The sequence below is a fragment of the Oncorhynchus masou genome, chromosome 6, assembly GCF_036934945.1.
Source record: "Oncorhynchus masou masou isolate Uvic2021 chromosome 6, UVic_Omas_1.1, whole genome shotgun sequence".
NCBI lineage: Eukaryota > Metazoa > Chordata > Actinopteri > Salmoniformes > Salmonidae > Oncorhynchus > Oncorhynchus masou.
Window position 1 is genome coordinate 9,304,388 of NC_088217.1, and position 13,226 is coordinate 9,317,613.

At 41.4% G+C, this 13,226-nt stretch overlaps 1 protein-coding gene across 1 annotated transcript in view; it reads left to right on the forward strand.

The window, feature by feature from the left end:
• Positions 1–13,226, forward strand: part of LOC135541327 (poly(rC)-binding protein 4-like) — a 181,870-nt gene that overhangs the window by 122,775 nt on the left and 45,869 nt on the right. The window contains exon 4 of the mRNA XM_064967492.1: positions 9,585–9,617. Within this exon, the coding sequence (XP_064823564.1) occupies positions 9,585–9,617 (33 nt within the window). The remainder of the gene's footprint in view (positions 1–9,584; positions 9,618–13,226) is intronic.

Sequence of the window (13,226 nt, forward strand, 5' to 3'; positions counted from 1 at the left end):
CCATCTAGAATACTCAGGAGCAGTCCTATTCCATCTAGAGCTGTCAGGAGCAGTCCTATTCCATCTAGAATAGTCAGGAGCAGTCCTATTCCATCTAGAATAGTCAGGAGCAGTCCTATTCCATTTATAACAGTCAGGAGCAGTCCTATTCCATCTAGAGCTGTCAGGAGCAGTCCTATTCCATCTAGAATACTCAGGAGCAGTCCTATTCCATCTAGAATACTCAGGAGCAGTCCTATTCCATCTAGAGCTGTCAGGAGCAGTCCTATTCCATCTAGAATAGTCAGGAGCATTCCTATTCCATCTAGAATAGTCAGGATGCAGTCCTATTCCATTTATAACAGTCAGGGGCAGTCCTATTCCATCTAGAGCTGTCAGGAGCAGTCCTATTCCATCTAGAATAGTCAGGAGCAGTCCTATTCCATCTAGAATACTCAGGAGCAGTCCTATTCCATCTAGAATAGTCAGGAGCAGTCCTATTCCATTTATAACAGTCAGGAGCAGTCCTATTCCATCTAGAGCTGTCAGGAGCAGTCCTATTCCATCTAGAACAGTCAGGAGCAGTCCTATTCCATTTATAACAGTCAGGAGCAGTCCTATTCCATCTAGAATAGTCAGGAGCAGTCCTTTTCCATCTAGAATAGTCAGGAGCAGTCCTATTCCATCTAGAACAGTCAGGAGCAGTCCTATTCCATCTGAAACAGTCAGGAGCAGTCCTATTCCATCTAGAATACTCAGGAGCAGTCCTATTCCATCTAGAATACTCAGGAGCAGTCCTATTCCATCTAGAGCTGTCAGGAGCAGTCCTATTCCATCTAGAATACTCAGGAGCAGTCCTATTCCATCTAGAATACTCAGGAGCAGTCCTATTCCATCTAGAATAGTCAGGAGCAGTCCTATTCCATCTAGAATAGTCAGGAGCAGTCCTATTCCATTTATAACAGTCAGGAGCAGTCCTATTCCATCTAGAATAGTCAGGAGCAGTCCTATTCCATCTGAAACAGTCAGGAGCAGTCCTATTCCATCTAGAATAGTCAGGAGCAGTCCTATTCCATCTAGAATACTCAGGAGCAGTCCTATTCCATCTAGAATAGTCAGGAGCAGTCCTATTCCATTTATAACAGTCAGGAGCAGTCCTATTCCATCTAGAATAGCCAGGAGCAGTCCTATTCCATCTAGAGAGGTCAGGAGCAGTCCTTTTCCATCTGAAACAGTCAGGAGCAGTCCTATTCCATTTATAACAGTCAGGAGCAGTCCTATTCCATCTAGAACAGTAAGGAGCAGTCCTATTCCATCTAGAACAGTAAGGAGCAGTCCTATTCCATCTAGAACAGTAAGGAGCAGTCCTATTCCTTCTAGAGCAGTACGCAGCATTCCGATTCCATCTCGAATTTTCAGGAACAGTCCTATTCCATCTAGAATAGTTAAGAGCAGTCATGTTCCATCTAGAGCTGTCAGGAGCAGTCATATTCCATCTAGAATAGTAAGGAGAAGTCCTATTCCATCTAGAGTAGTCATTAGCAGTCCTATTCTGTCTAGAACAGTCAGGAAAAGTCCTAGTCCTTCTAGAAAAGTCAGGAGCAGTCATATTCCATCTAGAGCTGTCAGGAGCAGTCCTATTCCATCTAGAGTGGTAAGGAGCAGTCCTATTCCATCTAGAACAGTAAGGAGCAGTCCTATTCCATCTAGAACAGTAAGGAGCAGTCCTATTCCTTCTAGAGCAGTACGCAGCATTCCGATTCCATCTCGAATTTTCAGGAGCAGTCCTATTCCATCTAGAGCTGTCAGGAGCAGTCCTATTCCATCTAGAATAGTCAGGAGCATTCCTATTCCATCTAGAATAGTCAGGATGCAGTCCTATTCCATTTATAACAGTCAGGGGCAGTCCTATTCCATCTAGAGCTGTCAGGAGCAGTCCTATTCCATCTAGAATAGTCAGGAGCAGTCCTATTCCATCTAGAATACTCAGGAGCAGTCCTATTCCATCTAGAATAGTCAGGAGCAGTCCTATTCCATTTATAACAGTCAGGAGCAGTCCTATTCCATCTAGAGCTGTCAGGAGCAGTCCTATTCCATCTAGAACAGTCAGGAGCAGTCCTATTCCATTTATAACAGTCAGGAGCAGTCCTATTCCATCTAGAATAGTCAGGAGCAGTCCTTTTCCATCCAGAATAGTCAGGAGCAGTCCTATTCCATCTAGAACAGTCAGGAGCAGTCCTATTCCATCTGAAACAGTCAGGAGCAGACCTATTCCATCTAGAATACTCAGGAGCAGTCCTATTCCATCTAGAATACTCAGGAGCAGTCCTATTCCATCTAGAGCTGTCAGGAGCAGTCCTATTCCATCTAGAATACTCAGGAGCAGTCCTATTCCATCTAGAATACTCAGGAGCAGTCCTATTCCATCTAGAATAGTCAGGAGCAGTCCTATTCCATCTAGAATAGTCAGGAGCAGTCCTATTCCATTTATAACAGTCAGGAGCAGTCCTATTCCATCTAGAATAGTCAGGAGCAGTCCTATTCCATCTGAAACAGTCAGGAGCAGTCCTATTCCATCTAGAATAGTCAGGAGCAGTCCTATTCCATCTAGAATACTCAGGAGCAGTCCTATTCCATCTAGAATAGTCAGGAGCAGTCCTATTCCATTTATAACAGTCAGGAGCAGTCCTATTCCATCTAGAATAGCCAGGAGCAGTCCTATTCCATCTAGAGAGGTCAGGAGCAGTCCTTTTCCATCTGAAACAGTCAGGAGCAGTCCTATTCCATTTATAACAGTCAGGAGCAGTCCTATTCCATCTAGAACAGTAAGGAGCAGTCCTATTCCATCTAGAACAGTAAGGAGCAGTCCTATTCCATCTAGAACAGTAAGGAGCAGTCCTATTCCTTCTAGAGCAGTACGCAGCATTCCGATTCCATCTCGAATTTTCAGGAACAGTCCTATTCCATCTAGAATAGTTAAGAGCAGTCATGTTCCATCTAGAGCTGTCAGGAGCAGTCATATTCCATCTAGAATAGTAAGGAGAAGTCCTATTCCATCTAGAGTAGTCATTAGCAGTCCTATTCTGTCTAGAACAGTCAGGAAAAGTCCTAGTCCTTCTAGAAAAGTCAGGAGCAGTCATATTCCATCTAGAGCTGTCAGGAGCAGTCCTATTCCATCTAGAGTGGTAAGGAGCAGTCCTATTCCATCTAGAACAGTAAGGAGCAGTCCTATTCCATCTAGAACAGTAAGGAGCAGTCCTATTCCTTCTAGAGCAGTACGCAGCATTCCGATTCCATCTCGAATTTTCAGGAACAGTCCTATTCCATCTAGAATAGTTAAGAGCAGTCATGTTCCATCTAGAGCTGTCAGGAGCAGTCATATTCCATCTAGAATAGTAAGGAGAAGTCCTATTCCATCTAGAGTAGTCATTAGCAGTCCTATTCTGTCTAGAACAGTCAGGAAAAGTCCTAGTCCTTCTAGAAAAGTCAGGAGCAGTCATATTCCATCTAGAGCTGTCAGGAGCAGTCCTATTCCATCTAGAGTGGTAAGGAGCAGTCCTATTCCATTTATAACAGTCAGGAGCAGTCCTATTCCATCTAGAATAGTCAGGAGCAGTCCTATTCCATCTAGAACAGTCAGGAGCAGTCCTATTCCATCTAGAACAGTCAGGAGCAGTCCTATTCCATCTAGAATAGTCAGGAGCAGTCCTATTCCATCTAGAATAGTCAGGAGCAGTCCTATTCCATCTAGAATAGTCAGGAGCAGTCCTATTCCATCTAGAACAGTCAGGAGCAGTCCTATTCCATCTAGAATACTCAGGAGCAGTCCTATTCCATCTAGAACAGTAAGGAGCAGTCCTATTCCTTCTAGAGCAGTACGCAGCATTCCGATTCCATCTCGAATTTTCAGGAACAGTCCTATTCCATCTAGAATAGTTAAGAGCAGTCATGTTCCATCTAGAGCTGTCAGGAGCAGTCATATTCCATCTAGAATAGTAAGGAGAAGTCCTATTCCATCTAGAGTAGTCATTAGCAGTCCTATTCTGTCTAGAACAGTCAGGAAAAGTCCTAGTCCTTCTAGAAAAGTCAGGAGCAGTCATATTCCATCTAGAGCTGTCAGGAGCAGTCCTATTCCATCTAGAGTGGTAAGGAGCAGTCCTATTCCATCTAGAACAGTAAGGAGCAGTCCTATTCCATCTAGAACAGTAAGGAGCAGTCCTATTCCTTCTAGAGCAGTACGCAGCATTCCGATTCCATCTCGAATTTTCAGGAACAGTCCTATTCCATCTAGAATAGTTAAGAGCAGTCATGTTCCATCTAGAGCTGTCAGGAGCAGTCATATTCCATCTAGAATAGTAAGGAGAAGTCCTATTCCATCTAGAGTAGTCATTAGCAGTCCTATTCTGTCTAGAACAGTCAGGAAAAGTCCTAGTCCTTCTAGAAAAGTCAGGAGCAGTCATATTCCATCTAGAGCTGTCAGGAGCAGTCCTATTCCATCTAGAGTGGTAAGGAGCAGTCCTATTCCATCTAGAACAGTAAGGAGCAGTCCTATTCCATCTAGAACAGTAAGGAGCAGTCCTATTCCTTCTAAAGCAGTACGCAGCATTCCGATTCCATCTCGAATTTTCAGGAACAGTCCTATTCCATCTAGAATAGTTAAGAGCAGTCATGTTCCATCTAGAGCTGTCAGGAGCAGTCATATTCCATCTAGAATAGTAAGGAGAAGTCCTATTCCATCTAGAGTAGTCATTAGCAGTCCTATTCTGTCTAGAACAGTCAGGAAAAGTCCTAGTCCTTCTAGAAAAGTCAGGAGCAGTCATATTCCATCTAGAGCTGTCAGGAGCAGTCCTATTCCATCTAGAGTGGTAAGGAGCAGTCCTATTCCATTTATAACAGTCAGGAGCAGTCCTATTCCATCTAGAATAGTCAGGAGCAGTCCTATTCCATCTAGAACAGTCAGGAGCAGTCCTATTCCATCTAGAACAGTCAGGAGCAGTCCTATTCCATCTAGAATAGTCAGGAGCAGTCCTATTCCATCTAGAATAGTCAGGAGCAGTCCTATTCCATCTAGAATAGTCAGGAGCAGTCCTATTCCATCTAGAACAGTCAGGAGCAGTCCTATTCCATCTAGAATACTCAGGAGCAGTCCTATTCCATCTAGAATAGTCAGGAGCAGTCCTATTCCATTTATAACAGTCAGGAGCAGTCCTATTCCATCTAGAATAGCCAGGAGCAGTCCTATTCCATCTAGAGAGGTCAGGAGCAGTCCTTTTCCATCTGAAACAGTCAGGAGCAGTCCTATTCCATTTATAACAGTCAGGAGCAGTCCTATTCCATCTAGAACAGTAAGGAGCAGTCCTATTCCATCTAGAACAGTAAGGAGCAGTCCTATTCCTTCTAGAGCAGTACGCAGCATTCCGATTCCATCTCGAATTTTCAGGAACAGTCCTATTCCATCTAGAATAGTTAAGAGCAGTCATGTTCCATCTAGAGCTGTCAGGAGAAGTCCTATTCCATCTAGAGTAGTCATTAGCAGTCCTATTCTGTCTAGAACAGTCAGGAAAAGTCCTAGTCCTTCTAGAAAAGTCAGGAGCAGTCATATTCCATCTAGAGCTGTCAGGAGCAGTCCTATTCCATCTAGAGTGGTAAGGAGCAGTCCTATTCCATTTATAACAGTCAGGAGCAGTCCTATTCCATCTAGAATAGTCAGGAGCAGTCCTATTCCATCTAGAACAGTCAGGAGCAGTCCTATTCCATCTAGAACAGTCAGGAGCAGTCCTATTCCATCTGAAACAGTCAGGAGCAGTCCTATTCCATCTAGAATACTCAGGAGCAGTCCTATTCCATCTAGAATACTCAGGAGCAGTCCTATTCCATCTAGAGCTGTCAGGAGCAGTCCTATTCCATCTAGAATAGTCAGGAGCAGTCCTATTCCATCTAGAATAGTCAGGAGCAGTCCTATTCCATTTATAACAGTCAGGAGCAGTCCTATTCCATCTAGAGCTGTCAGGAGCAGTCCTATTCCATCTAGAATAGTCAGGAGCAGTCCTATTCCATCTAGAATACTCAGGAGCAGTCCTATTCCATCTAGAGCTGTCAGGAGCAGTCCTATTCCATCTAGAATAGTCAGGAGCAGTCCTATTCCATCTAGAATATTCAGGAGCAGTCCTATTCCATTTATGACAGTCAGGAGCAGTCCTATTCCATCTAGAGCTGTCAGGAGCAGTCCTATTCCATCTAGAACAGTCAGGAGCAGTCCTATTCCATCTAGAACAGTCGGGAGCAGTCCTATTCCATCTAGAATAGTCAGGAGCAGTCCTATTCCATCTGAAACAGTCAGGAGCAGTCCTATTCCATCTAGAATAGTCAGGAGCAGTCCTATTCCATCTAGAATACTCAGGAGCAGTCCTATTCCATCTAGAATAGTCAGTAGCAGTCCTATTCCATTTATAACAGTCAGGAGCAGTCCTATTCCATCTAGAATAGACAGGAGCAGTCCTATTCCATCTAGAGAGGTCAGGAGCAGTCCTTTTCCATCTGAAACAGTCAGGAGCAGTCCTATTCCATTTATAACAGTCAGGAGCAGTCCTATTCCATCTAGAACAGTAAGGAGCAGTCCTAATCCATCTAGAACAGTAAGGAGCAGTCCTATTCCATCTAGAACAGTAAGGAGCAGTCCTATTCCTTCTAGAGCAGTACGCAGCATTCCGATTCCATCTCGAATTTTCAGGAACAGTCCTATTCCATCTAGAATAGTTAATAGCAGTCATGTTCCATCTAGAGCTGTCAGGAGCAGTCATATTCCATCTAGAATAGTAAGGAGAAGTCCTATTCCATCTAGAGTAGTCATTAGCAGTCCTCTTCTGTCTAGAACAGTCAGGAAAAGTCCTAGTCCTTCTAGAAAAGTCAGGAGCAGTCATATTCCATCTAGAGCTGTCAGGAGCAGTCCTATTCCATCTAGAGTGGTAAGGAGCAGTCCTATTCCATTTATAACAGTCAGGAGCAGTCCTATTCCATCTAGAATAGTCAGGAGCAGTCCTATTCCATCTAGAACAGTCAGGAGCAGTCCTATTCCATCTAGAACAGTCAGGAGCAGTCCTATTCCATATAGAATAGTCAGGAGCAGTCCTATTCCATCTAGAATAGTCAGGAGCAGTTCTATTCCATCTAGAATAGTCAGGAGCAGTCCTATTCCATCTAGAATAGTCAGGAGCAGTCCTATTCCATCTAGATCTGTCAGGAGCAGTCCTATTCCATCTAGAACAGTCAGGAGCAGTCCTATTCCATTTATAACAGTCAGGAGCAGTCCTATTCCATCTAGAATAGTCGGGGGCAGTCCTATTCCATCTAATATAGTCAGGAGCAGTCCTTTTCCATCTAGAATAGTCAGGAGCAGTCCTATTCCATCTAGAACAGTAAGGAGCAGTCCTATTCCATCTAGAACAGTAAGGAGCAGTCCTATTCCATCTAGAACAGTCAGGAGCAGTCCTATTCCATCTAGAACAGTCAGGAGCAGTCCTATTCCATCTAGAACAGTAAGGAGCAGTCCTATTCCATCTAGAACAGTAAGGAGCAGTCCTATTCCATCTAGAATAGTAAGGAGCAGTCCTATTCCATCTAGAACAGTCAGGAGCAGTCCTATTCCATCTAGAACAGTAAGGAGCAGTCCTATTCCATCTAGAATAGTCGGGGGCAGTCCTATTCCATCTAGAATAGTCAGGAGCAGTCCTTTTCCATCTAGAATAGTCAGGAGCAGTCCTATTCCATCTAGAACAGTAAGGAGCAGTCCTATTCCATCTAGAATAGTCAGGAACAGTCCTATTCCATCTAGAACAGTAAGGAGCAGTCCTATTCCATCTAGAATAGTCAGGAGCAGTCCTATTCCATCTAGAATAGTCAGGAGCAGTCCTATTCCATCTAGAACAGTAAGGAGCAGTCCTATTCCATCTAGAATAGTCAGGAGCAGTCCTATTCCATCTAGAATAGTCAGGAGCAGTCCTATTCCATCTAGAACAGTAAGGAGCAGTCCTATTCCATCTAGAATAGTCAGGAGCTGTCCCATCAAAAGCAATCAGGTGCTCAGTGTGAATGGATGTGTACTCTACTGTAGGCCAAAAACTGACAACCACACCTCTAGGTTTGCTTTATATTTATATTGATGATTGACAGGTGTACTAAACTTATAAAACATGGGTGTTCAATACACATTATATTTTTGTATGTCCAAAATGTCTGTCTACATATCACAGATTGCATATTTTACAGAATAACAGTTTGCCATGCTGTAGCAGCAGGATACTGGATTATTTACGTGATTGGTTCCACCTCCACCACACCAATCTATGGTCCCTCAACAGGAACAACTCTCTCTCTCTATATATATATATATATATATATATATATCGCTCTCTCTCTCACTCTCTCCTTCTCTCTCTCTCTCTGTCTCTCTCTCACTCTCTCTCTGTCTCTCTCTGTCTCTCTCTCTTTATCTCTCTCTATCTCTCTTTCTCTCTCTCTCTCTCTGTCTCTCTCTATCTCTCTCTCTATCTCTCTCTGTATCTCTCTATCTGTCTCTCTGTCTCTCTCTGTCTCTCTCTCTCTCTCTTTATCTCTCTATCTCTCTCTCTCTCTCTCTCTGTCTCTCTCTCTCTTTATCTCTCTCTATACATATGTATCTCTCTCTCGCTCTTTCTCTCTGTGTCGCTCTCTCCTTCTCTCTCTCTCTCTCTCTCTTGCTCTCTCTCTCTGTATTTCTCTTTCTTTCTCTCTTTCTCTCCTTCTCTCTCTCTCTCTCTCTCTTGCTCTCTCTTTCTCTCTCTGTATCTCTCTCTGTATCTCTCTATCTGTCTCTCTGTCTCTCTCTGTCTCTCTCTCTTTATCTCTCTCTATCTCTCTTTCTCTCTCTCTCTCTCTCTCTCTGTCTCTCTCTATCTCTCTCTCTATCTCTCTCTCTGTATCTCTCTGTCTCTCTCTCTCTCTCTCTCTCTCTCTCTGTCTCTCTCTCTCTTTATCTCTCTCTATACATATGTATCTCTCTCTCTCGCTCTCTCTCTCTGTGTCGCTCTCTCTCCTCTCTCTCTCTCTCTCTCTCTTGCTCTCTCTCTCTCTGTATCTCTCTTTCTTTCTCTCTTTCTCTCCTTCTCTCTCTCTCTCTCTCTTGCTCTCTCTCTGTATCTCTCTCTCTTTCTCTCTCTCACACTCTGTGTTAAAGTCATTCAGGGGTTATTGGTTCCTCCACCAACCAATCTATGGTCCCTCAACAGGAACAGAATGCTCCCCAAGAGACACATTCATGCACAAGCCTTATTGCTCTGGATCTGATATTCCTTTTAGGATTTCCTCCATAATAGCCAAGTCAGATGAAAAGACAATGAAGGCCACATTGAAATGCAGTGTTTACCGAACTCACTTCTAAAAACCAAACCTCCCAACGTGTGTGTTCCAGTAAGGATTCTGATGTATGTCTGAAATTTATTGAACTTTTAATTTAACCACATCAAACTTATTCAATAATAATGAGAAGTTTGAAGGAGTGAAGGACAGAACTTAAAACAAAACCTGTTGAATGTGTCTAAAAGTTTGTGTTGTGTCTTTCCACTCCACAGAAAGGAGAGACAGTGAAGAAAATACGAGAAGAGGTAAGTTCTCCAGATTACATACTGTAGTAACACGGTCCTCTGTAGCTCAGCTGGTAAAGCACAGTGCTTTACAATAACACGATTGTGGGGTTTGATTCCTGGGACCGCCCATATGTAAAACAAATGATGGAAGATGATTTTGATAAAAGCCTTTTCTAAACGGTATGTTTTCTGTGACATTATTAAACCTGTGTACACACCTGAAATTGAGATACAGTATCCATGGATACAGACAGAGTACCAGTCAAAAGTTTTAGAACACCTGCTCATTCAAGGGTTTTTCTTTATTTTGGACTCTTTTGTACATTGTAGAATAATAGTGAAGAAGTCAGGACTATTATATAACACACATGGAATCATGTTGTAACCAAAAAAGTGTTGAACAAATCAAAATATATGTTATATTTGAGATTCTTCAAAGTAGCCACCCTTTGCCTTGATGACAGCTTTGCACACTATTGGCATAAATAGAAAACAAGTGTTTAACACTTGTTTGGTTACTACATGATTCCATATGTGCTATTTCATAGTTTTGATGTCTTCACTATTATTCTACAATGTAGAAAATAGTTTTAAAAAATAAAGAAAAACCCTTGAATGAGTAGGTGTTCTAAATATTTTGACCGGTAGTGTACATACTTAACATTTAGGTATATAGCTTAAAGAGAAACCCAACACATTTTGTCCTGTACCTCTATATATACCTCCATATGTCAGCTTCTTGGTTTCTACAGTCAGGTTGTGATAGATGCACATAAATACTTTATTTCCATCTAGATCTAGAAACCAAACACATCTTTTCCTAAGCTCCTATATCTATCTATATAATGCACCTCGGCATCTTCGCTGACAGGAAGAGGAAGCATGAATATTTTAGTCTCAAGGGCAACCGATACACAGCACAAACCCACAAAATCACTCAAACATAATAAGTGGCACAGGATTGCAAAGCTATGAAGGTGAAGTGAAATGGAAAGACACTGAAAAACATAGAAGAAAATGTAATGGGTGACTGAAACATGGCAGAAAGTATAATGGGTGACTGAAACATGACATAAAGTATAATGGGTGACTGAAACATTAATGAAAGTATAATGGGTGACTGAAACATGACATAAAGTATAATGGGTGACTGAAACATTAAAGAAAGTATAATGGGTGACTGAAACATTCATGAAAGTATAATGGGTGACTGAAACATGACATAAAGTATAATGGGTGACTGAAACATTAAAGAAAGTATAATGGATGACTGAAGCATGGAAGACAATGTAATGGGTGACTGAAGCATGGAAGAAAATGTAATGGGTGACTGAAACATTAAAGAAAGTATAATGGGTGACTGAAACATGACAGAAAGTATAATGGGTGACTGAAACATGACAGAAAGTATAATGGATGACTGAAACATGACAGAAAGTATAATGGGTGACTGAAACATTAAAGAAAGTATAATGGATGACTGAAACATGGATGAAAATGTAATGGGTGACTGAAACATGACTGAAAGTATAATGGGTGACTGAAACATGGATGAAAATTTAACGGGTGACTGAAACATGACTGAAAGTATAATGGGTGACTGAAATATGGATGAAAATGTAATGGGTGACTGAAGCATGGAAGACAATGTAATGGGTGACTGAAACATTAAAGAAAGTATAATGGGTGACTGAAACATTAAAGAAAGTATAATGGGTGACTGAAACAGGACAGAAAGTATAATGGGTGACTGAAACATGACAGAAAGTATAATGGGTGACTGAAACATTAATGAAAGTATAATGGGTGACTGAAACATGACATAAAGTATAATGGGTGACTGAAACATTAATGAAAGTATAATGGGTGACTGAAACATGACAGAAAGTATAATGGGTGACTGAAACATGACAGAAAGTATAATGGGTGACTGAAACATGACAGAAAGTATAATGGGTGACTGAAACATGACAGAAAGTATAATGGGTGACTGAAACATGAATGAAAATGTAATGGGTGACTGAAGCATGGAAGACAATGTAATGGGTGACTGAAACATTAAAGAAAGTATAATGGGTGACTGAAACATGGATGAAAATTTAACGGGTGACTGAAACATGACAGGAAGTATAATGGGTGACTGAAACATGACAGAAAGTATAATGGGTGACTGAAACATGAAAGAAAGTATAATGGGTGACTGAAACATGACAGGAAGTATAATGGGTGACTGAAACATGACAGAAAGTATAATGGGTGACTGAAACATGGATGTAAATGTAATGGGTGACTGAAGCATGGAAGACAATGTAATGGGTGACTGAAACATTAAAGAAAGTATAATGGGTGACTGAAACATGACGGAAAGTATAATGTTGACTGAAACATGACAGAAAGTATAATGGGTGACTGAAACATGACAGAAATTATAATGGGTGACTGAAACATGACAGAAAGTATAATGGGTGACTGAAACATTAAAGAAAGTATAATGGGTGACTGAAACATGACAGAAAGTATAATGGGTGACTGAAACATTAATGAAAGTATAATGGGTGACTGAAACATGGATGAAAATTTAACGGGTGACTGAAACATGACAGGAAGTATAATGGGTGACTGAAACATGACAGAAAGTATAATGGGTGACTGAAACATGAAAGAAAGTATAATGGGTGACTGAAACATGACAGGAAGTATAATGGGTGACTGAAACATGACAGAAAGTATAATGGGTGACTGAAACATGGATGTAAATGTAATGGGTGACTGAAGCATGGAAGACAATGTAATGGGTGACTGAAACATTAAAGAAAGTATAATGGGTGACTGAAACATTAATGAAAGTATAATGGGTGACTGAAACATGACATAAAGTATAATGGGTGACTGAAACATTAATGAAAGTATAATGGGTGACTGAAACATGACAGAAAGTATAATGGGTGACTGAAACATGACAGAAAGTATAATGGGTGACTGAAACATGACAGAAAGTATAATGGGTGACTGAAACATGACAGAAAGTATAATGGGTGACTGAAACATGGATGTAAATGTAATGGGTGACTGAAGCATGGAAGACAATGTAATGGGTGACTGAAACATTAAAGAAAGTATAATGGGTGACTGAAACATGACGGAAAGTATAATGTTGACTGAAACATGACAGAAAGTATAATGGGTGACTGAAACATGACAGAAATTATAATGGGTGACTGAAACATGACAGAAAGTATAATGGGTGACTGAAACATTAAAGAAAGTATAATGGGTGACTGAAACATTAAAGAAAGTATAATGGGTGACTGAAACATTAATGAAAGTATAATGGGTGACTGAAACATGACAGAAAGTATAATGGGTGGCTGAAACATGACAGAAAGTATAATGGGTGACTGAAACTTGGATGAAAATGATAGAAATTACTGTGTCTAGATGGAATTTGTATTTGTGGTCATGGCGACTGGATCCTTTTTTGAACACTGTGATAATTTTCTTACTGAGATTTTCAGTCATGGCCCAGGTCTATCATGGCCCAGGTCTATCAGGGCCCAGGTCTGTCTGGGTCGAGGTCTGTCAGGGTCCAGGTCTGTCAGGGCCCAGGTCTGTCAGGTCCCATGTCTG